Below are 25673 nucleotides of genomic sequence, written 5' to 3' on the forward strand. Positions count from 1 at the left end.
ACTCACAGTGAAAGTAACTTTAAAGAATTTCTGGCTGAGAATAAAGAGAAGAAAGGCGATCTCAAAATTGGCATGGCAAGCTGTGAGTGTCATATTGCATCCTTTATCTTTCAACTACATCCTAAAGAACTACAAAGACAAAAAAATCAGTAAGTTGTGCAGTATTCCTGAAATACATATTTCCAAAATTTCGATAAATTGACTTCAAACTTGTTATATTCCCCCCTTACTTTAGGAAATACACCAAAATAGGAGAAACAGCATTGCTGAACGACGTCAGTTGTGATCCAAAACGTTTCGAACCTGTTCGCTCGAATTTTCAGTTTTGCCACGCGAGGTCACTAAAAGTACCCTAAAATACACCGAGGTCCGAGTTCCGACCTCCAGACAGGTTTTGGGCTCCACCCCCGGGGCAAAGCGGAAACTCATCACAAGCATCAACACAGTGTCGAGACTAAAAATCCGTGGATCTCTACCTCCACAACCAGTACACGCTTTCATGGCATAGATTTAGGGACAGGCATTACTTTATCTTTGTTATCCGTGAGTAGGCTACCTCAGTGGTACATAAGTCAAATTTGTATCTGTAAAATTGTGGGAAAAAATTATTAAATACGAAACCAAACAGAAAAAATACGGTTCCAGGATTCTACTAATAGACTTTATGAATTAAAGCCACATAGGACATTTATTACGCATGGTTTAAACCAGTGGTATTCAATCTGGGGTACGCGTACCCCCGGGGGTACGCGAAGACATCTTAGGGGGTACGTGAAATTTAAAAAAATATTTTTATTATTTTATGATAAACACTGAATAATCAGTAATGTAATTTATTTAATTTATTTTAGATGTAAATTATATACTATGTATAACTTGAATTATACACCAACAACTTTGGGGGTACAAAGTTGAAAAGAAATTATATCTGGGGGTACGCGAAGAAAAAAGGTTGAATACAACTGGTTTAAACCACTACATAAATGGAATGACAAATCATATAAATTAAAAAAGGTGTATGGAGCAGGTTACGACACAACATACACGACTTACTTTTAGAAGGCAGTTGGTTTCAGAACCAAGTAGGAGTTAGAAGTTCAAAGAAGGCTGACTGCCTTCTGGGTTGTAGCGCCGTGTAGTCTGGTAGAAGGTCATCAACGTTTCATCGGTTCTTGGTGCCTTCGTCATGAGCGCTACAACCCAGAGGACGGCCATATTCGGTTCCAGAACCGTTTGTGATAAGATTTCTGTTGCTTTCATTGGTTATTCCAGGCAAATGTCAGGTTAAATCTTGAAACAAAACACAATCGGCAACTCACCATTAAACTTGGGCGAGTGAGGGCTGCAGGAGAGACTCATGAGGACCAGAGCTGCGGTGCACTCGTCCATGAAGTCTTCCTGCGAGGAACTCGGTCTCCGCTTCCGAGACCTGTAACAATTAACTCTCGTAACAATGGTGTCGTTTGACGCCTGAAGCTAATGGTCTTACCGGCCTTTGTTAATTATAGCCGCATCCACACAGTGAACACAGTCCTACTACCACAGAAGCTGATAGTCGCGCAGGTGGAGCGGGAAAATTAATTATCGTGCTTATAAATCTGCCACTGGATTCTAAATTGATACACTTGAATCAAGTCTACACTCACACCCAATTTCTTTAGGATCTATCGTAATGAAGATTTCTGTCTTCTGGGTTGTTGCACCGTGTAGTCTGGTAGAAGTTTACGGACGTTTCAGAAGTCCTTACTGACTCCATCATAAGGACGATGATGGAGGCAGCAGGGACATCTGAAACGTTGATGACCTTCTAATAGACTCAAATCCCATTTCTTTTAATGCTATTTTCCCATCTATGCCTAGGTCTTTCAAGAGTTTTTTATCGAAAAACATTCCGTGAAATTTTTAATGTTCTCTCGTGCATAGTACGTCATCCCTTACATCTCATCCTCAATGATTTATGTAATAACATCAGGTGAAGATGATTACTACAGATTTTCTCATTATCCAGTTATCTCAGTGTTCCTGGTGCTTTCTCCTTCTTAGCCCCAAACATTCTCCTCAGCACCTGTAAAACATCCTCAATCTATGTTCTTGTCTTAAGGTGAGAGGTCAATATAATATTATTTGATTATCATAGAAAATGTTTAATGCTTATTGAAGAGACTAATATCTTCAAACAATTTTCGTTTTGACAGATTTTGTGACCATTAAAAGACAGATAAGCCCCACACAAGTTTATCGAAATAGCAGGTCGTGTGCGGGCGGACAGGTGAGAAAGATGGCTATTCATAGATGAAAGTCTACAGGCTGTAATGCTAGAGACAGAGAAAAATAGAGGCTTTCCCCGACAGCCGGATGATTGATATTGACAGTGTCATTATTATTATTATCCCATATATTCGCCGCTTTACAGGTGTTTACTTCTATATACCTGAGTCAAACCTTGCCCCTGAGGTACTTAGTGCAACAGCTATTTCTAAAATTATTTTGTTTTTAATACGTGTTACATGTATTATATAGATTTATTGTGAGGCATGACTATATATATACTCCCATACATTCCGCCTGAGATTATCCTCCCATCTATGTCTAGGTCTCCCCAGCGGTCTCTTCCCTTCAGGCTTCCCGACCAATATCTGGCACACACCTCTTGTCCCATCCATGCGTGCTGCGTGACCCGCCCATCTCATTCTTATCGACTTAATCACCCTCACAATACTGGGGGAGCAGTACAGATTTTTAAGCTCGTCATTGTGCAGTTTTCTCCACGCCCCATCGTCTTCCCTCTTAGGCCCAAATATCCTCCTCAACACCCGATTCTCAAACACCTGCAATGTGTGTTCCTCCCTCTGAGTGAGAGACCATGTTTCGCACCCATACAAAACAACATGCAAAATTATTGTTCTGTTTCTTTAATCGTTAAGTTGTTAGAAATCAGACGGGAAGACAAAACACTTTGAACTGAAAAGTAGCAAGTATTTCCAGAATTTAGTAACCACCTGATTTCCTTGTGAATATCATTTTGATTTGTTATCGAACATTTCACTTCAAACCGAAAATAAATTAAATCGCTACTCAATTACAAGACTGCAAAGACGTACTCCGTTCCTGAATGCAAAGTTTCCAAATGTTCCCTTCGTACGTTGGCATTGTGAATTATATTTCCTGATACAGAAAACTACAACGCCAGCTTTACAGCAAATGTATTCATGAACGCTTAGCCTATCTGCATCTGAGAGCCAACTCGTATAATGCAAAGCGAGTGAGCTATCTAGCAGCGTACTGGACTCGTACGCAGATGGACAAGCGATTAAAATCCAGTCGAGCCGAACATATCTCGTTTCATGCGGCCACCATGTTGTTTTACATTGAAGAAAGATCGATACATCGAATAATGCATTTCTTCGTACTGGTACTTTAAGAATAATTCAGCTCTAAAAGGCTATCACTTTTGTTTCGTAAACATCTGAAAGACGTAACGCGCTTTCGTAACGTCTGCATGCTTTTGAGATATACGAATCAAGCAGTTTATTTTAATGATGGCGTAGTGGTGTCAAAGATGAAGTGACGGCCGAGGTTCTATTCCCTGATTTTCTCCAGGACGGCTCTTGGACCCACTCAGTCTCTACCCAAACAATGTCGGCGTCTCTTCCACTTAGAACAAATGCGGCCGGAGCGGAAAGCTAGCCGGGTTTGACAGAGAAAGTGCTTGATTCAGAGACATTTTGATGAAGGCGGTGACACGTCATAACAGTCTGACTGGCGAGCCACGTTCATGATTCCAATTCCCCACGAACAAAGACTTGTCTAAATGGGCCTATCAACTTACCTACCTGTAGCACTAGATGACATGATTTGTTAACCTCGAACTAGAGAAATAAATCCGTTTTGTGTTGGCGGTTACCAACTTTTCGGATGAAAGTCTTCATCTTCTGGTTAGGCACTTCTAGTTACAGAGCTACATGATGCAGTGTGCAGAGTCTTATTAATCTAAGGGTACTGAGGAAAACAAAGTGAACAGAGCCTGTACAGCGGTCAGGTTAAACTAACTCCAGGATTCTTCTTGAGAAGCAGAAAACACGCCCAGCTAATCAAAAAATTCCGTCATGTATGGAAGTTTAATACCATTTTCACAAGAGCCGGTCACCCTTCCTTATCAACATCCTCCAATCATATTTCACGAAGAGTTTTGAGTTTTGAAGATATTGGAATGTTAGAAAAAAATTAAATTAAATTGAAAATATTCAATAATTATATTAATGTGTTCGTATTGTGCTTCAGTCGTGCGAGACGAACTAAGTCTTCAGATTCGTCACTGGTACAAACGATATATGCAGATTTTTGCACACATTCTTTGTACGGGAAGCCTCTACAGTGACTGTTTTAGATAAATTCTGCTCTATTCTTTTCTTTTACTGTATTTGCATTTGCATTTTTATTAGAGTTTCCCCTCTCGTAGACTCTTTGCTTTTTACACACACGCTAACAAGAAAAGTAAACCGAACTTATTCCCACTGTTGTTTTTATTTTGACAGTTCCTGTCATTCCTACTGTTATTACAATTATTATTCATATCTGTGTCATTGATATTTTCATTTTAATTGTTGTCAGTTTAACGGTGCAGCAGTTATTCAATAATGACCTCGATCCACGTCAATGCAACAACGGCCTAAGATACATCTGTTGCCTCAAATCAGACTGTTGCATTTTTTATTCTCTTCGTGGTCCTGCTGACGTCAATGCGCCTTATGTGGCGTACAAATCTGAAATGTTAGTGTACTCCAAAGAGTACACGTTTTCAGACTTGCGATATATCATACGGTAAGTTAGAAATCCCTAACAATAAAACTATATGATACATGTAGCACGTATTAAAAACAAAATGTATTTCGGAAATAGCTGCTGTACTAAGTACCTCAGGGGCAAGGTTTGACTCGGGTACATAGAAGTAAATACCCTGTAAAATGGTGAATAGATGGAACAACAACAACAACAAAGCCCTTGTTTTCATTATTTATCTAACGATATCGTAGGTTGGAATGCCACGGTGGTCTAGCGGTTAGAACGCTGGCCTTGTAATCCTGGGGTCTCGGGTTAGATTCCCGGCGATGCCCGAATTTATAACTTGTGTTGGGCAAGGCCGTGGTCTAGGCAACACGGAGTTTTCCTCCGTGGCATCCCAACAATTACTCCATTCACACACAGAAGAAGGCAATGGCAAACCACTTCTGGATCATCTGCCAAGAACGTATATGAACAGGTCCCAGTCCGAGAAAAGGATGGAAGGATCCTGTTCATATGGACCTGTCGTCAGACAGAACACTAATTAATAAATAAAATCGTAAATTGGGATCTCGCAATTAGCATCATCATTGTTGGCATGCATATAACAAAGAATATTCGCTCGCTGTATTCTTACATCCTGTCTCCTGCTCCACGACGGATGCATCATTCAGGGGTCAAGGAAGTTCTGTGTCCCACTGTCCCATTTTGGCTACACCCACTCTCCCTACAACCGTTGGCAAAGAACCTGGCCCGAGAATATCGCTGTGTTACTTAACGACTGTACGAAGTTCAAAGGTCACTTAGATGCCAGTTAAAGGTGAGGATGTTCGTGGAGAAACGGCTGTGGATTCTTTCAGTCAGAATGGAAATGGCGAAGAACAATGGTTCAAAACTCTGTCACCCCCAAAAATGAACATCTCTAAATCACGTTTCCACAGATGTTCCCCACGACATGTTCGCAGTGCGGTTTAACTTTAAGAGATGTTTCACAATTAAAATTTCCGTTGTAAAAAAATTAATGGGTGAGAATAAATCATAATAAAGATGTTCATAATCTACTCTTTACCAAATAATATTATATTAATCTAATCATGAAGGATTAGATGCACGATAAATGTACCACAAAGGAAAAGGTGAGAAATTTTAGTCAGAAAACACGAAGAATAAAATTTCCGTTTCTTTAATAGGGCGATTAATTGACTTGCTGAATGACTATCAGCTTCTCAAGAAAAATTCTGTTCCCTGGAGTTAAGAAGGACGTCTTACCTCATTTTAAGCATTCTCAGCATTTAATCAAGTCAACAGAAAGGAGGGTTATGTCTCAACTGTGTAACTGCAGCGAACCATAAACACAATTGAGTAGGATGAAATAAAACAGCAATGATGGATATACTTGAAGTGAATGTGTTCAGAGCAGGAAATGTAACAATTCGCCGCCATACGTTCACAGATTATCATCAGAAATGAACACCATTTGGTCACAAACATCGGTCTCGTGTTTAGCGAGATAGTCGCTGCCGGTTGGCGCTGAATGTTGTCAGACGCCATTTAAGTACAAAGCAAGGAAAATGGACTTTTCAGAGCACAAGTAATGTGTCATTAATATCCATAAATAGTGAATGTATAAATTCCATTAGAGCTGAATAGAAATGGAAATTTATGTACTTTTGTATACTTAGCTGGAATTTATACCATTATTTGTTAGAACTTTCGGCAGAGATTAAAAGAAAAATACCAAGTGCAGGTTATGTGACCGACCTTGCCCAGAAATTAAAGGGATTCAAGGTCAAATATTTTTTTAAAGATTAGATATCATGGACAAGACCGAATGGATTTACATAGATAACAAGAAAGAATGCAGGTCAAGATTTTTTCTTTTTGTAACCAAGATTTGTCACTACACGTTTAATTAATAATAATAATAATAATTTTGTTCCTTTCACGTTAAAAATCTAAAGTACACCTTCATAATTTTTTGAAACTTCTTATGTCTTTATTCTTTACATTTATATTTTAAATTCCATATTTTTAGAACGAAAATTTTTGGTTGACCACATTATCTGTACTGTACAGGTAATAAGGCCAAAAACATCTTCTTCTTCTTCTTCTTCTTCTTATAGCGTTATAACCCTGTGTAGGTCTTAGCTTGTTCGATGATTTTTTTCCATTCTGTCCTATCATTGACAATTCTTCTCCATCCCCTCACTCCCATCGTCCTCACATCCTCCTCCACGTCGTCTATCCATCGTTTCCGTGGTCTCCATTCCATCACTCTTCTAGTTACCCTGTTTCCTTACATTCTTGCAACATGGCCAAGCCACGCTAACCTTCTGCTTTTGATCAGCCTCACAATATCTCCCTGTATGATACAATCTAGTTCATGATTCATCCTAATTCTCCAGGAGCCATCACTATTCTGTGTTGGACCATAGATTTTCCTAATATTTTGCGTTCAAATATTCCGAGTCGTTGCTCATCAAAGCTAGTCCAGGCTTCACATCCACATGTGACTACTGGTCTTATCAGAACTTTATAAATTCTCAGTTTAAGTTCCCTCCCCAGTATTTTAGACTTCATTAAATTCTGATAGGCATAACAACATCTATTACCATTCACAATACGTGCTTTAATTTCATTAGTTACTGAATTTATAGTATTAATCTGTGAACCCAGGTAATTAAAATTCTGCACCTGCTCAAAATTATAATGTCCTATTCTCAATTTATTTGTGACTTTCATATATTTTGTTTTCAATTCATTTAATTTTAGCCCCCTTAATTGTGTTTCTTCTATCAATTTTATTTCTACTAATAATAGCTATATCGTCTGCATACGCACTCACTTGTATTGATTTTATGCCTATATGTCCTGAGATCTCAAGTTTCCGAATAGATGCTTCCAGCGTCAGGTTAAAAAGCATTGTTGAGAGTGGGAACCCACTACTACCGTTAATGAAAAAAACTGACTTTAAAAAAATTAGAGATTTTAAAAGATATGCAGCTACTAATAAACCTATATGAAAATATATGGGCACACTGTTTAAGCATCTGTGATAGAAATTTTCAAAGGTTTTCGTAAAATCCGATGCACTGTCGAATGCGCCATTTGCAACTCGCGGACTGCGGGTAAAATCCTTCGTATCCTTTCGACATTTTCATCAGACTCACGTGGACGCCCTGAGCCTTCCGGTCTCCTTAAACTCTTTGTACCAATGGTCTTGATGGTGGCGTCTTCTGGTGCGTTGATGTGAAATGTCTCTTGGCCCATGTAACCGATTTCGTTTCGACTAAAATGCGAATACGGTATTATAATTGTAGAATTAACATTGGTTCTGATTTAATTAATTAGACAATTCAAATACTTGAAAATACTGGATTATTTTCATTTTGATGTCATTAATTTAGTGACATAACTCGCAACTAATATAACGCTAAAGAGATGTTAAGTTTATGAATATATATTCGTCTTAGCATTCTAAAAATCAGCTGACAAATTAAGCGTTTGGAGGATTATGAAAATGTCTCGTGGCAAGACAGGAAAATTCTAGAACTCTGTTAACATTAAACAATAATCTGAAATACAATTTTTTTTAATAGAGAATTTTGTGATGTTGTGAAAGCAGTCAGAAAAATCATAACTACAGGAAAAATGACTGGTTTCAAGCAATTTCCCCTTCTCCAACCCTGCGCGCCTTGTTGGTCGAAACCGAACAAAATGAACTACAAGGCGAATGTTAGGATGGTACAGCACCTTTATAGATACCACCACCACCACTTGTAAAAGAAACAGCTGTGGGCGTCGTAATAGTGTTCTGTTATGGTCAGCATCTGTAGTTGTTATGACGACCACGAACGAGGTGACGTAATTTACGAGTGTGACGTCACTGTAGATTGAGCCATGACTGATGTGGAAACTTCCTTGGATCTTCACGGAAATCTTCTTCTTCTTCTTTGGATGCAGCTTAAAATGTTTACGCTGTGTCATCAACGACCAACGACTCCTTAGACTCAAAGCCAGCGCCGGTTTTGATCTGATCTGCACACATTTTATTAACTCTGCACGTCTGTAAAACATGCGTATGATTGTGAAGGGAATGTAAATACAGGTTTTCAGTAGTTCTTACGTGTGTGAGCTTATAGTCGGAGAAAAAAAAACTGATGCAGTCGATCGACTAATCATTAATCAACTATCCAGCTGACATAGACAAAGCAATAAGATACGACTCTCACTTTGTAACTTTGTATCGAAAGAGAAACGGGAAATATTAAGCTATTTGAAACCCAACTACACCAGTTTTATCCGCTCAGGTGAGACAGTTCGAAAAATGTTCACATAAACTTACGAGTTGCATTTATTTCATGAGGTCTGTGTGACTTCCCATCAGCTACAAATATTTTGACTAAATTTTCAAACTGTTGGGTGGCTTCTTCTCTTCAGGTTTTCTGACTAAAATTTGGTGTCTATTTCTCATCTCCTTCATGTCATATCACCCTCCGTGAATAAACACGCAATATGATGCTACTATTTATGTAATTTTCTACTCTGAAACGTCGGAAAACTTCTACCAGACTACACGAAGCAACAACCCAGAAGACAACCATCTTCAATATAGGAACTCTCTCGACTGTGGATGAAACCGGTATAATACTAAAAATGAGCAGGTAAATGACGAATTTTGGACCAAATGGTTGATTTTAAGTTGCCATATAATTTAATGCAGTTGGATGTGAAACGTTAAATCTATGTTTACCGCCGAAAAAGAGTGCATTTATCGCTTCTCGTGACTGGACCAATTCATGCGTTGCAACGTAGGAGAAATGAGTAAAATTTTCAAAATTTTCCACGTGCTTCAACTCAACTTAAAAAAAGGTGTCACCGAATTAAGCAGTTAAGTACATTGCTAAGTTATTTCCTGTACAGTGTATGAACTAAAAATTATTACTCCATTATAAATTTATAAGTTACACAAATAACGGAAGTAGTAAACACTTTCTGTAAAATAAACCCAAAGGCTCACCAAGGCTAATTTCGAAGTCTATCAATGGAAGATGCATCCCAATCCCTACACGGCAGCGATTATAAAAAAAAAATTGGGGAGCAGGCCCAACGTGTTTCAAGACAATAACATTTTAACGAAATGCTAACTTACGTGTAGATTTTTGTGGATGAGACTGTATTTTACGTTCGTGTATACAGAAACTCACAAATACGCAAAGCCATTTCATTTGCATGATAACAATCAAACATCAGCACCACAAAACTAGAAGCAGGCAGCCACGCATCCTCGATTGTCGCGTGTTTTCATTTCATCATTCCATCCGACGAGTTGCGAGATTTTTTAATAAAATGTTGCATTTGTCTCTTGGGCGATGTGTCGTAAGTTAATTTTAACGTTCTGCGTATGTTTTTTTTTAATGTAGCGAGTGGGTGAGAATTTCAAGGGTGGTGAATGGGGAATTTTTTTGTTTGTGGCTTTACGAAACTAATCTTTAATACTAAGTTTTTGTTTTAAGTGTTCTGTCTGACGTCAGGTCCATATGAACAGGATCCTTCCATCCTTTTCTCGGACTGGGACCTGTTCATATACGTTCTTGGCAGATGATCCAGAAGTGGTTTGCCATTGCCTTCTTCTGTGTGTGAATGGAGTAATTGTTGGGATGCCACGGAGAAACCGGGGAAGCCCCCGGAGGAAAACTCCGTGTTGCCTAGACCACGGCCTTGCCCAACACAAGTTATAAATTCGGGCACCACCGGGAATCGAACCCGAGACCCCAGGATTACAAGGCCAGCGTTCTAACCGCTAGACCACCTCATCTTATTATTTATTTAGTGTTCTGTCTGAGGACAGGTCCATATGAACAGGATCCTTCCATCCTTTTCTCGGACTGGGACCTGTTCATATACGTTCTTGGCAGATGATCCAGAAGTGGTTTGCCATTGCCTTCTTCTGTGTGTGAATGGAGTAATTGTTGGGATGCCACGGAAAAACCGGGGAAGCCCCCGGAGGAAAACTCCGTGTTGCCTAGACCACGGCCTTGCCCAACACAAGTTATAAATTCGGGCACCGCCGGGAATCGAACCCGGAACCCGGAACAAGGAAACACAACTGTTTACGCCAAGCACACTTTGACAAGCAATTCTCCCATAAAATTTATTGCACGTTCTTAAAATAAAGTTACTGCAGATTTCAAGGGTAGTAAATATATTACCAGATATTTTAACCCATTTCAGTGATTTCAAATTTCTGAAGCAGACTTCTTAAATACTTCCAAAATAAGGATACGATTTTGAAACATACCGGTATCGTGTACGTGTAACCAATAATGTAAAAACAAGAGATAAGGAAGTCTTGCAGAGTTTTTGAAAGGAAAGCTCTTGGGTCACAAGGATGTGAGTTTTATCTCTATAGATTTGACATAAGTGACTCATGATCGGGTGCAATACGTAAAGACACTTTGATATCTACGTTCAAACTAAGACTTCGCTCGTACAAGTACTGAGATTAGTCGGCCAGATACGTTATCGGACACGATTGCAGAATATACAGAATCACATGAGACGAGAAAACAGTCATAAAAAGGACATAAAATTATCTGAGAGGCCGATTTCAGATCTGTACACCGCATTCCCTTGTGGAGACTGATGAAAATTACGAAACATCAGACCGATATTACAACCAAGTACTTACGAATACAAGTCCGGGGTGGTACTGCTACACTAACCTGCCCGACACTTCGTTATACAAGTACCGAGACCTATTTCAAAAAGCATTCGACACTGAATGGACATGCGAATGATAAATTATTTGGTTTTAGTTAGTTTAGATTGCAGCCGATCTCAGTAACTGTTCTATCCAATTCTACTGGAGGTGTGGATTGTGTCCCCATTTCTCTGTTGTGCTGTCCTGTCCACAAAAGTTACGAAAACTGAAAGGCTAAAGGTACAATTTGGCTGCACGCGACAGAGACAAGCGATCGAGGCAGGCGACAGAGTTACGAGACCGAGACTGGTCGCTTCCTGTCTGCTCTCTGTACAGTCGTATGAAGTACAATTACGAGCGCGAGACAAAGACAGGCGACAGAGACAAAGCACAGGAGACCGCTCTCGGACCAGTAGTGTCTCGCGACGGGCTCAGGCAGCACGTGTGTTGTTGAGTAAAATAATGGCAGAAATTAAATTTACTGGTGACCAAGATGAGCAATTGGTAGAATTAGTAGCAGAAAACCGACCACTGACCACCGACAGAAAGATCCTTCTTCACGTCTGGTTTTGAATATTGAACTCATAGGTTTTCTTTGTTTCTTTCGCAACAGATAACACAGCAACACATCATCTTCTTCGATTAACCTTTTTAGAAGCATTTTTGTACTCATTTTTTTACAGAATATGTGCACGTATGTCTCAACAAAACAAAGAAAACAAACACTTCGCCGCATGTCTCGGTCGTCACCTCAAAAGTGTGTGGCGACAAGCTGCGATGTGTCCGTCTCCCGTCTCTGTCGCGTGCAGCCAAATTGTACCTTAAGGCTGATAGGGGGCTGTAGCTTCTGTGTGGTAAGGCAGTAAGAGTTGGATTGCGTTACAATCATGGAGGCAGGATCCATTTGGAAGGTTGTGTTGGGCGCAGTGAACAAGTGAAGGTTACTTGCGTTTCAGCATTGCTCGTGACATACTTCCATTAGCAAGACGGCAGCCAATCCGCTCGACACGACATAGCCTGCCCTACTACCTGCTGTTTGTTGCTACATGAGAACATTTACAAACCGGCGTGTTACTTCCCATCTTCGGTTTTCTCTTCGGTAAGTGGGTCAATGTCGACACGGAAGCGCGGATGAACAAAATGGCGTAACAGAAGTATCGGCTTACTGGTTCGAACTCCTGCTTCGTTTACGACAGAACAGTTCTCAGCCAGGACGCCGGCTACGTTATCTAAGAATTTCAGTGGTTTTCCCCAGTCCCTTGAGGCAAATTCCGGAACGGAACGATGTGACAGACCATGACCGCTTCCTTTCCAATCCATCACTAACACACCATCCGAAGCTACACAACGTACGCTATTGAAAAAGAGTAGACAATAAGAAAAAAACAAGCCCATAAATGAATCGAATGAACAAAATGACACAAAGATGATGAACATTTCAGAGTGGATAATGACGGACTATGCAATCATTTTAAAATTGGCGTAACCTGAAGATACTTTTACCGAAACCAACCAGATTAACCTTTTAACACAAAGAAGTATGGCGAATATTCTCACAGGTGAAGTCGAGGTTGTTGTCAGCTTCCTCAGGCAGAAAGCTGATCATGTATCCTTATGGTTCAAATTGACAACTCTGCTTGAAGTAACGACGGATACGTCCCAGATATAAAACAGTGTGATATGAATACATGAATTGTGAGACCATTCACAGGACAAGATAAAATAAAAAGAAAATGTCCTTGGTGTGCCAGAAGATAAATACAATGAAAGCAGTTCTTTTTCTTCAGAATTCTGATTCGCTACTGTGGTCATGATGGGAATAAACCGAATCTTAGTCACGTCTTGATATCTGCATTAGTTGCACCAAAACTATCGTATTTCTAAACTAACCAAGCAACAGTAGTATAAACCTTCACACTAAAAAAAATTATCTGATAAATTATACTCGTAATGTTTTCATTTCTGAATAACGAACCTAATAGGCAACTTAATAAATTTAAAATATAATAAATAAGTGTCCAGTTTTGTTCAACAAAGTGAATGAGAAAACTAAATATAACAAAAGTTATTAATTGTAATTTTTGTCAACTGAAATGATTCTTAACCTCTTTGGAACACAGACTCCATCGTCTGAAAATAAGGAGGGGATTTTGGTTTATTAGTTAAGCTAAAGGAAGTTAAGAACTACTATTTTGAACAGGATCGTGGCCATACATCGACTATTACAGAATGACATGCGAAGAGCTGACCGCTTCTATATAATCAAACAGTAAAACTATTCGTGACAGAAAATGAAGTGTTATAAGTTTGTTTAGAGTTGTTTCGGGGTCACCAACTTTCTAACGCAAAACAAACTAAATCAAATACCAACATAAGTTCGCTATAATCACCATAAAACACAACAGAAATATGTGCGATGATAAATAAACCTATACAAAGTGGGAATTCATTTGAAAGCCGTTTTGCTTATGCAAAAAAGATCCGTACCGCGTGAAACGAATATTTATTCATGTAGTCTCAACTTTTAACAAAAGATTTTTCCACTTTCGCCTTTATGGATCTTTGGAGAGAGATGTAATTAACTGTTCTAAATTCACAGATGCTCTGAATTGGTCTTAGTGATTTCCTGACAACATGAATATAAAGATGTGACAGTCTCAACAGTGGGGAGGAGAGTAAAGTTTTATTTCAAATAAATAATAAATTGTTTGGTAAATAAATATAAGCACAGAGTTAAGTTTGAGGTAAAGCAGAACTGGTTTAAAAGCAATAATATTTTTTTATTGTGGTTGAGAGCACATGCAGTGATTACTAATTAACTGTAACATTTATTTATTATTTAGGATTTATTTAACGGTGTATTAACTACCGGCAGCTTAGATTACGTAGCGTAACGTGAGACGATCATAAGTGAGTAATTAATTTTAAAGTACATGGAAGGAAACGGTCTTGACCTAACTTAAGGCATATCTCGGAATTTGCCTTTAGGGACTGAGGAAAATCATCAGAGAAATAACCCTTGATAGCAGATCCCCAGGTCGAGTGCAGAAATGTGTTGATATTTTAGTAACATTTGTCCACAGATAAAACAACAGAATCCAGTGAAATTTATGCCCTGACAACTCACATTCTTGTAAAAGGTAGCCATTTCACAATTGTATCAGAAAGAATTCCAGCATGAGCAATGAACCTTTGTACAATAAAGGTAACATTACAAAGTCAAAGAGAGAGTAAGACAATTATATCGATAACTACATTTATCAAGACAGGAAGTTTGCAAAATTAATATACACTAAAAGAACGCTGAGCTATCTATGGGTCTTTGCTCGGTAAGGGGAAGGTGACAAAATGGAATACTTCTCTTCGGTGTCTAATCGGCAATTGTAAACAGCTATATCAACTATTGAAGTTATGAAACATCAAATTAGACACAGTAATATGAGTATGGATAATAAATCGGGCAAGGTACCAAAAGAAACAGCCACCACAATTTGAAATAACTGACAAAAACTTCGAATATTCTGTCAGAAATGCGTTTTCAGGAGATTCGAAACCTTGTGAGTCAAAAGCGTCATCGCAAAGCTACCCCAGCTGATTTCAAGCCAAACGAACAACAATATAATTTACTATGTAACTATCTAATAGGACATTTCTTCACCTGCTGATAGTTATTCAACACATAAAAAGTTTAATAATTTTTGACAAAAGTCAGCCAGCCAGCTGGATCCAATCCACATATATATCTAAAACATATTTTAATATCCCACTAAAAAATAATTTATTTTTTCGTTATATCTTAAGATCAAACCTACTAACAATACTAAAAGATAAGGGGAGGATGTATAAAAGGCCATTCCAATTTCACCTATTGAAAAGGGAATATGTAGGAACTTAGACATCTCTGTGGAAATACTAAGCACATGTCCATGTTTTAAGGCCAGAGACAATGATACTACACTAAATGCAGTATAGACAAAACAATTATTTGGAAATAACAACATAAAATTACAATCGCAATGAATTTAAAAGCATAAAAAGTATAAGCCTAGTCAAGATAAACAATGGCGAAAGAAAGGCCTTATGTTAATCAATGACACTTTTGTATGTTTATGCTATAAGTAAAGTAAAGTTTGTCCCACTATACGCCATGTAGGCGTTTGGAGTGAGCGGAGGTATAGCTCCTCTCTTCCTTGACCTCGGCACTAGATGGGTGTGAGTGGTCAGCATCACGCCCCGGCCGGCTTTACCCCCGGTACCCATTGTAGAGGAGGCTGGGTGGGCCCCAGAGCCGGTCTGGACGCAGAGGCTAGAGGAAAAATCCTCTGCCCCCCTCGGGGATCGAACCCCGGTTGTCCAGCCCAGAGCTAGTCACTATACTAACTGAGCTATCCCGGCTCCATGTTTATGCTATACTGATGATAAAAGTGGCAGAAATTAGTAAAAAAATAAATTATTGCTATCACTACTTTGTTGACTGCCAGGGAATACTAAAGAGATCAGAAGATTATTTGCAGTGTTTTGCAAGACGGTATGGAAATATAACACATAAGTGTCAAAAAAAATAAAAATCTTGACATTTTAAAAACAGTCATAAATAAATAATGTCAAAAAAGTCTTAAATGATAAACCAGTCACTGAAAATGTTAGCAGTACTTTCAAAATACATACGTTCAATGCGTGTTGGTCTAATGATTAACGTACAAACGTAACATTCGAAGGGCCCCGGGTACCGTGCAAACAGTTATCAAAAATAATTCATTTGAATTATTTATTTTAACGTGATAAATCAGCAGCTACAAGAGCCAATTACAGAGTTCGCACAAGAAGAACAAGAAAAACAAGTGAAAAAAAGACTGTTCGACGTTCCGTTTTATCCGACGTGCCGTGTCGGACCGCGATGCTGCAAGAGCTATCCCGAAACCAAACTGACAAACGATATATTCGAATATTTTAAACATTTACTATTTTAAATAGCAGACGAGTATACATAATATTCTGAACTGAATATTATAAGCCATTTCCAGAATTTATTCTATTCTTAATTTCTTTGTGACATTAGTTTTGATTTGTGTGATTTGAGGTTTTCACAGCGGTGAGTATGAAGATTTCCGTCTTCTGGGTTGTTGCGCCGTGTAGTCTGGTCGATGTTAACCAACGTTTCATAGGTCATACTGCCTCCGTCATCAGAGTATGAAGATTTCTGTCTTCTGGGTTGTTGCGCCGTGTAGTCTGGTCGATGTTTACCAACGTTTCAGAGGTCATACTGCCTCCGTCATCAGAGTATGAAGATTTCTGTCTTCTGGGTTGTTGCGCTGTGTAGTCTGGTAGATGTTTACCAACGTTTCAGAGGTCATACTGCCTCCGTCATCAGAGTATGAAGATTTCTGTCTTCTGGGTTGTTGCGCTGTGTAGTCTGGCCGATGTTTACCAACGTTTCAGAGGTCATACTGCCTCCGTCATCAGAGTATGAAGATTTCTGTCTTCTGGGTTGTTGCGCTGTGTAGTCTGGTCGATGTTTACCAACGTTTCAGAGGTCATACTGCCTCCGTCATCAGAGTATGAAGATTTCTGTCTTCTGGGTTGTTGCGCTGTGTAGTCTGGTCGATGTTTACCAACGTTTCAGAGGTAATACTGCCTCCGTCATCAGAGTATGAAGATTTCTGTCTTCTGGGTTGTTGCGCTGTGTAGTCTGGTCGATGTTTACCAACGTTTCAGAGGTCATACTGCCTCCGTCATCAGAGTATGAAGATTTCTGTCTTCTGGGTTGTTGCGCTGTGTAGTCTGGTCGATGTTTACCAACGTTTCGGAAGTCATACTGCCTCCGTCATCAGGGACTGAAGACAAAATCTTCAGTTTTGATTTGTTATCATTCCGAATGTCACCAAATTTTCAAAATATTTATTATCCATTTTCATACTACGTGTTCGGGGCCTGTTCTGTTTCAGACAAACATGCTCAGGGTGTCTTCCGTGTTCCCCGACATATCGGACTGCTTTAGCACACGGACACAGGACAACAACAGATAACATACATTCGTCTTACGACACCACTCACATCCAATCGGCTTCAGGTCAACGTACGTAATTACCGACACTTTCCTTGATAGAGGCAAGTTCTACTGTTCATCATTTTCATACTTTTCCTCAGTCCCTCCAGACGAATGTCGTGAAAGTAATTCAAAATAGTCAAACTGGATACTGGGGATACTGGGAACGACCCGTTCTTCAAGTTCCTGAGCATTGCAGGTCCCAACTTTCGTTGGCTTTGATCTATTAGACATTTGGTAGGACTCCTTGGACGAGCGATCAGCCCGTCGCAAGGCCTCTACCTGTACACAGGACAGCACAACACAGAGAAACGCGGACACACATCCATGGCTTGAGTGTGATTTGAACCCACGGTCCCAGCGACCAAGCGGCACAAGGCCCAGGCCTCAGACCGCGTGGCTACTGCGGACCCCAAAATAGTCAAGCACCAATTCCATATTATTCGCAACTCCCTGTGACATCCTTTTGTTTCGCGGATGACACAGTGGTGTTAAATAAACCAGAAACATTCAGGGAGGAGGAAATTGTAGAAAGAGACCGGCCCTACTATCTGACAGGCCAAATAAAACATGTAAATATGTCGACTGTTCAATTAATGAAACTCTCAGTAAAGTGCAGTGGTTTAAGTCCAATAGTTCATTACCAGTTTGAGGTAACGATTTTAACTTCTATTCGGAAGGTACCCAATTCGAATATCGGTTTATTGTTGTCTTACTTGTTGTCAGCACTTCCTTGTCAGGATATACACTGATAAAATATTCCACGAACTGCAGCAAGCATTTCAAGGCTAAGTGATGTTCGAGAACGAATACAAACTCTACTAGTTAATCCACCACGTTCGCACCTGCGATTTCCCTAATATTTCAACAGTCTACAGCCTATGTGTGCTCATATACTTGTCCTGAGTACGATTACCTCTTAAACGGACAGAAATAAAATTAATCAAGTGATTTAAAGAGTAAACATGTCCCAGCATTCTAGAAATATCTCAAATTTAAACACTTTAATTAATTTCATTCCTTCAACACGAGACAACGTATTTTGTAATATCTCATACGTGTCTTGAAATGTCCAACACTGTTATTACATTCAATATGCTATAAAACTGAGAAGACATTTCAGTAGTGATACAGGTAAAATTCTGAGTCATCATACAATTTTTTTTAAAATCTTCGTGAACAATATCTAGTCGTGGGAGAACAGAACAGAAAAAATACTGAAGCGTATCAATACGTCTCTATGGCAACCGAGAGATTACAGAAGAAAATTACACGTTTAGTGACTCGTTTCTTGTTGGCCGCCTTGCCGGTAAAAAGGCTGATTACCTTCACCTACAGCAATTTTGCATACGTATGACGTCAGAATCATTCATATATTGTAAAACGTGTAACAGCTGTCAACATCCCCCCATGACTTTTTACCTTCACTCGCAATAAAAATAATCACCTACAATTTTCTTACTGAATTATATCGATACATCACAAAACCATTATTACTCCCTTCACATAATATTTATCATAGATCAATATAATACTTAACTGCTATAATAAAAGTCACCGATAAATAGTTTTATATCGTCGTAACTGAAGTAAAGTAGAACACTAAATCTCAAACAGTGGATGGCAACCCTCGAATGGCTCTCCGTACATGAAGGGTGCAGTAGAATTTAGTTTACAAGTTCGACATTTGTTTATCACGCGTAGGACTTATTTGTGGGCTATTATGAGTTATATTCCTTGGTCAAAACTCAAATTAGATTCAATGGAGGCTCATATTTCTAGTCAGCCGAGAGAAAATTAAAACGACTACTGGTATTATTAATCAGTAGTAAAAATTAGCAGTATAGACATCGTTGAAACATCGTGATGTTTTTGAAAGCCTTTGGAATATAAAATCGCTTGCTGTACAGGCATTTCCAAAAGCTGTTGTTCTATATATTAAGTCGCAACGCAAGATCAAACAGAATTAGACTCGCCCAGTGAGAAAAGAGTGGTGAACGCTTCCTAACTGAGCTACAGCTAACAATGTCTGAGTTCCATTATAAACGACGAATCTAAACGGTAGAGGCGAAACTCGACGTTCGTACGACAATCTCACCGTCTGTGAATCCGGGGCTACCAACGCAATTACCAAATAAATTATAAATTATTTGAGGTTTTCACAGCGGTATGGATAAAGATTTCTATCTTCTGGGTTGTTGCGCTGTGTAGTATGGTAGATGTTTACCAACCCTGATAACGGAGGCAGTATGACCTCTGAAACGTTGGTAAACATCTACCATACTACACAACGCAACAACCCAGAAGACAGAAATCTTCATAAATTATAAATGTCCCTCAAACTTTATAAACTCAAGGTATATATGTTTTTAGTTTAAGAATTAATGATAATTGGAACAGGTCAGGAATCCAAGACGAAGAACTACACATGACAGCTCAGATACACGTACGAGGTGCGATCGGAAAGTTTACAGACTGCGCCTATAAAAAAAAAACAACCGTACACTTATCTCAGGTATTAAATTCATCCATCACCCTCGAAGTAGTTCCCCTGGGAGTGAACACAACGATCCCAGCGCCGCTGCCAAGCCTGGAAGCATCCCTGGAAATCTTTCTTTGTCAGCCTGTCAAGCACCATCTGCGATTCTGCCTGAATCTCTTCTATCGTCTCAAATCTCCTTCCCTTTAGCTGAATTTTCATCTTTGGGAAGAGGAAGAAGTCACATGGAGCTTAGAAAGGAAGTTGGGGTCGGTTCTTGCAAGATCTTTGAGTTCCTGACAAACGAGAATTCGATTCTGCTTCTGGTCCTCAGACAGGAGCCTTGACACAAACTTGGCTGCGATGCGTCGCATGTGGAGTTCTTCCTTTAGAATCAGCTGACAGGTCCCATAGCCTATCCCAACAATGTCGCACAAGTCGTTGATGGTACGACGTCGATCTTCGTGAATGGCCTGCCGAATCTTCGTAACATTTTCGGGCGTTGTGCTCGAAGATGGTCGTCCAGAACGCTCGTCATCATCGAAAGAGGTTCGGCCATTTTTAAAACGTGAATGCCACACAAACGTTTGTGCACGACCCATTGCGGACTCCCCAAATGCTCGCTTTAGCATTTCATAGGTTTCCGTAGCCGTTTTGGCGAGTCTTTGGCAAAATTTGATGCACACGCCATTCCGAAATCGCAGGAGGGTCGGTGTAATGCACTACCAAAACGCCCGTAACTAAGAAACAAATGCTAATTCGATGATGCCGGCTAGCACATTGATTCACTATGAATGTAGGCCGCACCCCCTAGCGGCAGAAGCTCGTACTACATCCGGTTCGCCCTCTATTGACACAGTCTTGAAACTTTCCGATCGCACCTCGTATTTTAATAGGTAAGGTACACAGAATAAGCTAATTGCCCACGAAATTTGTCATTTGATTGGCTAATCTCAAACAGGTTTGACATGAACGACGCAATTCGCAAAAGGTCAAAATCCATACTCCGATGGAACAAACATCCTCTCAAAACTACGTAAAAGCACTTACACGAAAGCATCCACGAAATGGAATACGGATGCAATACCGAGCAAATATTTATGAATTGGTACGCTATGTGTAAATTTTCTAACGTGTTTACTTTGAAAATCTAACCATTCTGCAATATCATTTACGTCAAAACTCGAAGGTCTGATGTGTATTTATAGCAAGTCGCACACTTTATCAAGGAAGACAGTTCACATCATCTGTTGGTGATGCCATCTGCAGCACGTGTCAGGTTGTTCTTAGTCAGAACTAAGTCATGTTCCAATTAGCTCTGACAGTACTAATGAATATGAAGCCAATCATTGTAATGATACACAAAACTCTATATGAATTCTTTCGGGACTGAATTCTTTATTCTCCCATAAACAAAGGAATATCAAATTGCGCTCATGGTGATTCTACAACTCAGTACTCAGAGTAGTAATGTTGATATATTTTATTACAGACCAGTGTAATGACCGTTGTAAATTCAACGTGAAGTATTTTTTTCAAAAATTATGTTGTTAGTGGTTATCGTATGAATGTAGTTTCATTGTAACATAAAAGTTTAAGACCAATACGAAGGCAAGACCTCAGTAACACATGCACAACGTGGCCATGAATCCTTTTATCGCTATCGAAGGTCAGTGTTTGTAACAACTGTTTGCACATAAACCGCATAGCTCATGCATTGAAATGTGTGTACTGCATGAAACTAATTAATTTTTCTTATTAAGTTTAGAATAAAATAAATAAATATATATACACATTTTCTGAACCGCCACGGTGGTCTAGCGGTTAGAACGCTGGCCTTGTAATCCTGGGGTCTCGGGTTAGATTCCCGGCGGTGCCCGAATTTATGACTTGTGTTGGGCAAGGCCGTGGTCTAGGCAACACGGAGTTTTCCTCGGGGGGCTTCCCCGGTTTCTCCGTGGCATCCCAACAACTACTCCATTCACACACAGAAGAAGGCAATGGCAAACCACTTCTAGATCATCTGCCAAGAACGTAAATGAACAGGTCCCAGTCCGAGAAAAGGATGGAAGGATCCTGTTCATAAGGACCTGTCGTCAGACAGAACACTAATTAATAAATAAATAAATGATGGCCACGGTGGTCTAGCGGTTAGAACGCTGGCCTTGTAATCCTGGGGTCTCGGGTTCGATTCCCGGCGATGCCCGAATTTATAACTTGTGTTGGGCAAGGCCGTGGTCTAGGCAACACGGAGTTTTCCTCCGGGGGCTTCTTCCCCGGTTTCTCCGTGGCATCCCAACAATTACTCCATTCACACACAGAAGAAGGCAATGGCAAACCACTTCTGGATCATCTGCCAAGAACGTATATGAACAGGTCCCAGTCCGAGAAAAGGATGGAAGGATCCTGTTCATATGGACCTGTCGTCAGACAGAACACTAAATAAATAATAATAACACATTTTCTACGACTAACCTTTTTGGACCTACCGTGGTGCCACATAGCGATCTCCTAATGCATTACGCAGTTGCGACGCTCGGACAAACATACATAAGTCTACAACGGCTTCTGTCAACATAAACCCAAATCTGTTCTCTAAAAAAGTAAGTACTTGTACTTAATTAATTATTTGTAAATACATTTCTTTTTCGAATGTTGTGTATGTCATTAGCCTTCAGAACCATTTATAAGTTTTCCTTATATTTCGTTAAACTTTCGCCAAATCGAAATCTGTACTTCGGCACAAGCAATATTAACGCGCTCCAAACTTCATGAGATATAAGTTTCACGACGGCCCAATGCATCTTTGTATGGAATAATACTCTGTGTAGTTCTGGACATGAAAAACGCGAACAGATAGATCGACTTGGCATGTCTTCTCCATCATGCGTTCATTTAATTCATTCAAGTCTAGTTCAAACGGAAGCAAGGAAATGTGTTTGTAGGACTCGTAATTCATATTTATCTTCAGGGATAACACAAATCCATAAACAGTCTGAAAGAAACAGTTACATCGTTGTAAATGTTTAGCCTTGATTTATTTTGTATATTCATGTGGTGGAGCCTTCATTACGTCACAAGACAGAGCTCGTGCTAGATTCCCTCACGGCTCGCATTTTTTTCTCCGTCAAAGTAAGGATAAAAGCGAGTCCACGTTACACGATCAGATATCTGTGTTGGAAGAATTTTAAATGGGCTAGTAATATCTAAGAGGCGAAAACTTATACGAAAAACTCGGAAATATACACAAATAAAGTTTTATCGAGTGATGGCTGTTCCTGCACTACTGGAAGTGAATGTTGGACAATGAGGGACACACATAAAAATTACAAATATCGGGAATGAGATTTTTAAAATCTGTGAAGGGGTGTACAAGATTGGACAAAATCAGGAATGAAGACATAGGAAAAGAATTAGGAGTATTCTCAATTAATGACAGAATAAGAAGACATAAACAAGATTGGCTACAACACGTAGAAAGGATGGAAGAAGGACGAATACCGAAACAGGTCCTTTGGTAGAGACCCAAAGGAAAAAGGGTTCTTGGAAGACCACGCCAAAGGTGGATTTCATAGAAGCCGGAATAGGCCATCGGCCTAATCCGTGAATTGGAGAAGAATATTTGCTTTTTATTATTTGTAACTAGGGCTATTAAATGAATATATTGAATGCAAAAACCAAATGTGTACATAAGTGGGCAAGTATTTACTTTTATTAAAAAGAGACGGAGACTCATTATTACACAAAACTGATGAATCGAACAACTTTCTTACATTTTATTCTACAAACTATCACCCCAACAACCTCCTGGAGTTTCTCCACAGGACTTTGAATCGCCTTATATAACCCAGGAATAAATTAACTAAGACAGATTGCAACATCTCAGTTGGTAAAGTAGCTAGCTGCATACTGGACGACTTGGTTTCCTATTTTACTTTAGCCGGCCATTCATTTGTTTATTTATTGTTTACGTAACGAAGATGAAAATAGCCAGAAGGCAATACGAATGCGTCAAATAATAGGATAATTAATGCACAATGAACTGGAAAATATTCGAAAGGAAGCAGTCATGGCCAGATTTCGAGTAATGTTCTGGCAGGACATACCACGTGGTTGTTAACCGGCAGGCTTCGCCCGGACCAATCTCTGTCATGGTCCACTGAGGGAGCTACTAGAACATTTTTCCGAGTGAAACCTCAGTCCGGACAGACGGTATCTGGGTCAGGAGTAAAACCTCGGACCTCCGGAGTACGAGGTACGACTGGTAACTACTCGATCACGACGTTCGGGTTACGACGTCCTGACCAGATTATCCAAGGTCTTCTTTCCCAGTCTCTTCATACAAATGCTGAAAGAACGCTTCAAAATAGGTCACGGCAGCTTCATGTGCATATCCTACTCAGTGCTTATCTGTAATCGTCATACCATTTCTGATTCTATCCTTCACACGCAACAGCAGTTGCCACAAAGGACTTTACCAAGTTAAGCAACGTCATACATCTGACACCATATTGGAACGTGTAAACGCGATACGCAGTGACGCTCAACACATTTCACTGACATGAAGACGCGTAGACACGGCTGTTTAATCACCAGGATTTCACTTGCTTGATTGAAATCGCTGCTCGCGTATAGTACGCTTAAAATCTTCAAGTGTGACGACGACTGGTGAAAGTTGCAGGCATCAATTTGGAAATCTCTGACGAGACGGGTTGGAACATTTGACGTAGGAACACCGTGACAACGAGAAAGGATTGTTGCAAAACAAGAGAATTATTACTGTTACGAATTGTGATCAAGAAATAAGTTACAGATACACCTACTTCGTGAATTATTAAAATATCTACCTTCTCATCCATAATTCACTAATAATGTAATTTCCCATAAAAAAAAAACTAATCGAGTCAGTCCAATGTATGCCGATTTTGAGCCAGCCAAGTATTGAAGTTGCTGTTTCAGTTATTATTTAACGACGTTCTTTTAACTGTCATGTCGGCAATGATTTGGAAATATGAGCAAAGAAGCTGTCGGGGCCCACTTTAAGTTACTCCGGGAGCATTTACGTGAAGGTACTGAGGAAAACATCAGTCAGAACAACCTGTTTCCGAGCAGGGATATTTAAGTACAGGGTTTACCGAATACTAAGTAGGAGTTTGGATAACGGGTTCGAATCCTATTAGTAGCAAGACATGACAGCCTGACCGCTTACAGTTAGATGGTTGGAACGAGTCATTTCTTGAGAAAGTTGACTCCTCTCTTAGAAATTCGTGATCAAGTGTCATCACTGTTGGATACCTTACGGATTCGTCAAAATACAAAGAAGAATTATCAGTCATCTGCTTTAAGATATCTGGACATTTTATGGAAGGGTTGAAAGAGCCCATAACATCTGTTAGTGAGGACAACATCCACGGAATTAAACATTGCAAAGACGGATGTTTCGCCACTGTTTTTGCACTGGTTTACACTGTTTACACTGACACATTTTCTATCTAACCAGAATATAAACGTGGTGTCGGGGTCCTTGTTCCACTTGTAGTCGGTTGATTTAGATATCAGTGCCAGAATTTTGTAATAATAATTTATGATTTTTTCCCCAGACAGATTACAAACAGGTTTATCTAGACACCTCATCTTGAAACGTGTAAAATTCTAACACGCCT

The 25673-nt window shown here is 39.6% G+C and overlaps 1 protein-coding gene across 5 annotated transcripts in view; it reads right to left on the reverse strand.

Annotated features, from left to right (window-relative positions):
- The window catches only part of Glut4EF (Glucose transporter 4 enhancer factor), a 197411-nt gene that overhangs the window by 96167 nt on the left and 75571 nt on the right, over positions 1-25673 (reverse strand). For all 5 annotated transcript variants that reach the window (XM_022082105.2, XM_022082014.2, XM_022082195.2 and 2 more), the window contains one exon: positions 1320-1429. In XM_022082105.2, coding sequence (XP_021937797.1) covers positions 1320-1429 — 110 coding nt within the window. The remainder of the gene's footprint in view (positions 1-1319; positions 1430-25673) is intronic.

The sequence above is a fragment of the Zootermopsis nevadensis genome, unplaced genomic scaffold (assembly GCF_977971745.1).
Source record: "Zootermopsis nevadensis isolate Lab colony 2312 unplaced genomic scaffold, Znev_1.0 Znev_ptg000010l, whole genome shotgun sequence".
In the NCBI taxonomy this organism is placed as follows: domain Eukaryota; kingdom Metazoa; phylum Arthropoda; class Insecta; order Blattodea; family Termopsidae; genus Zootermopsis; species Zootermopsis nevadensis.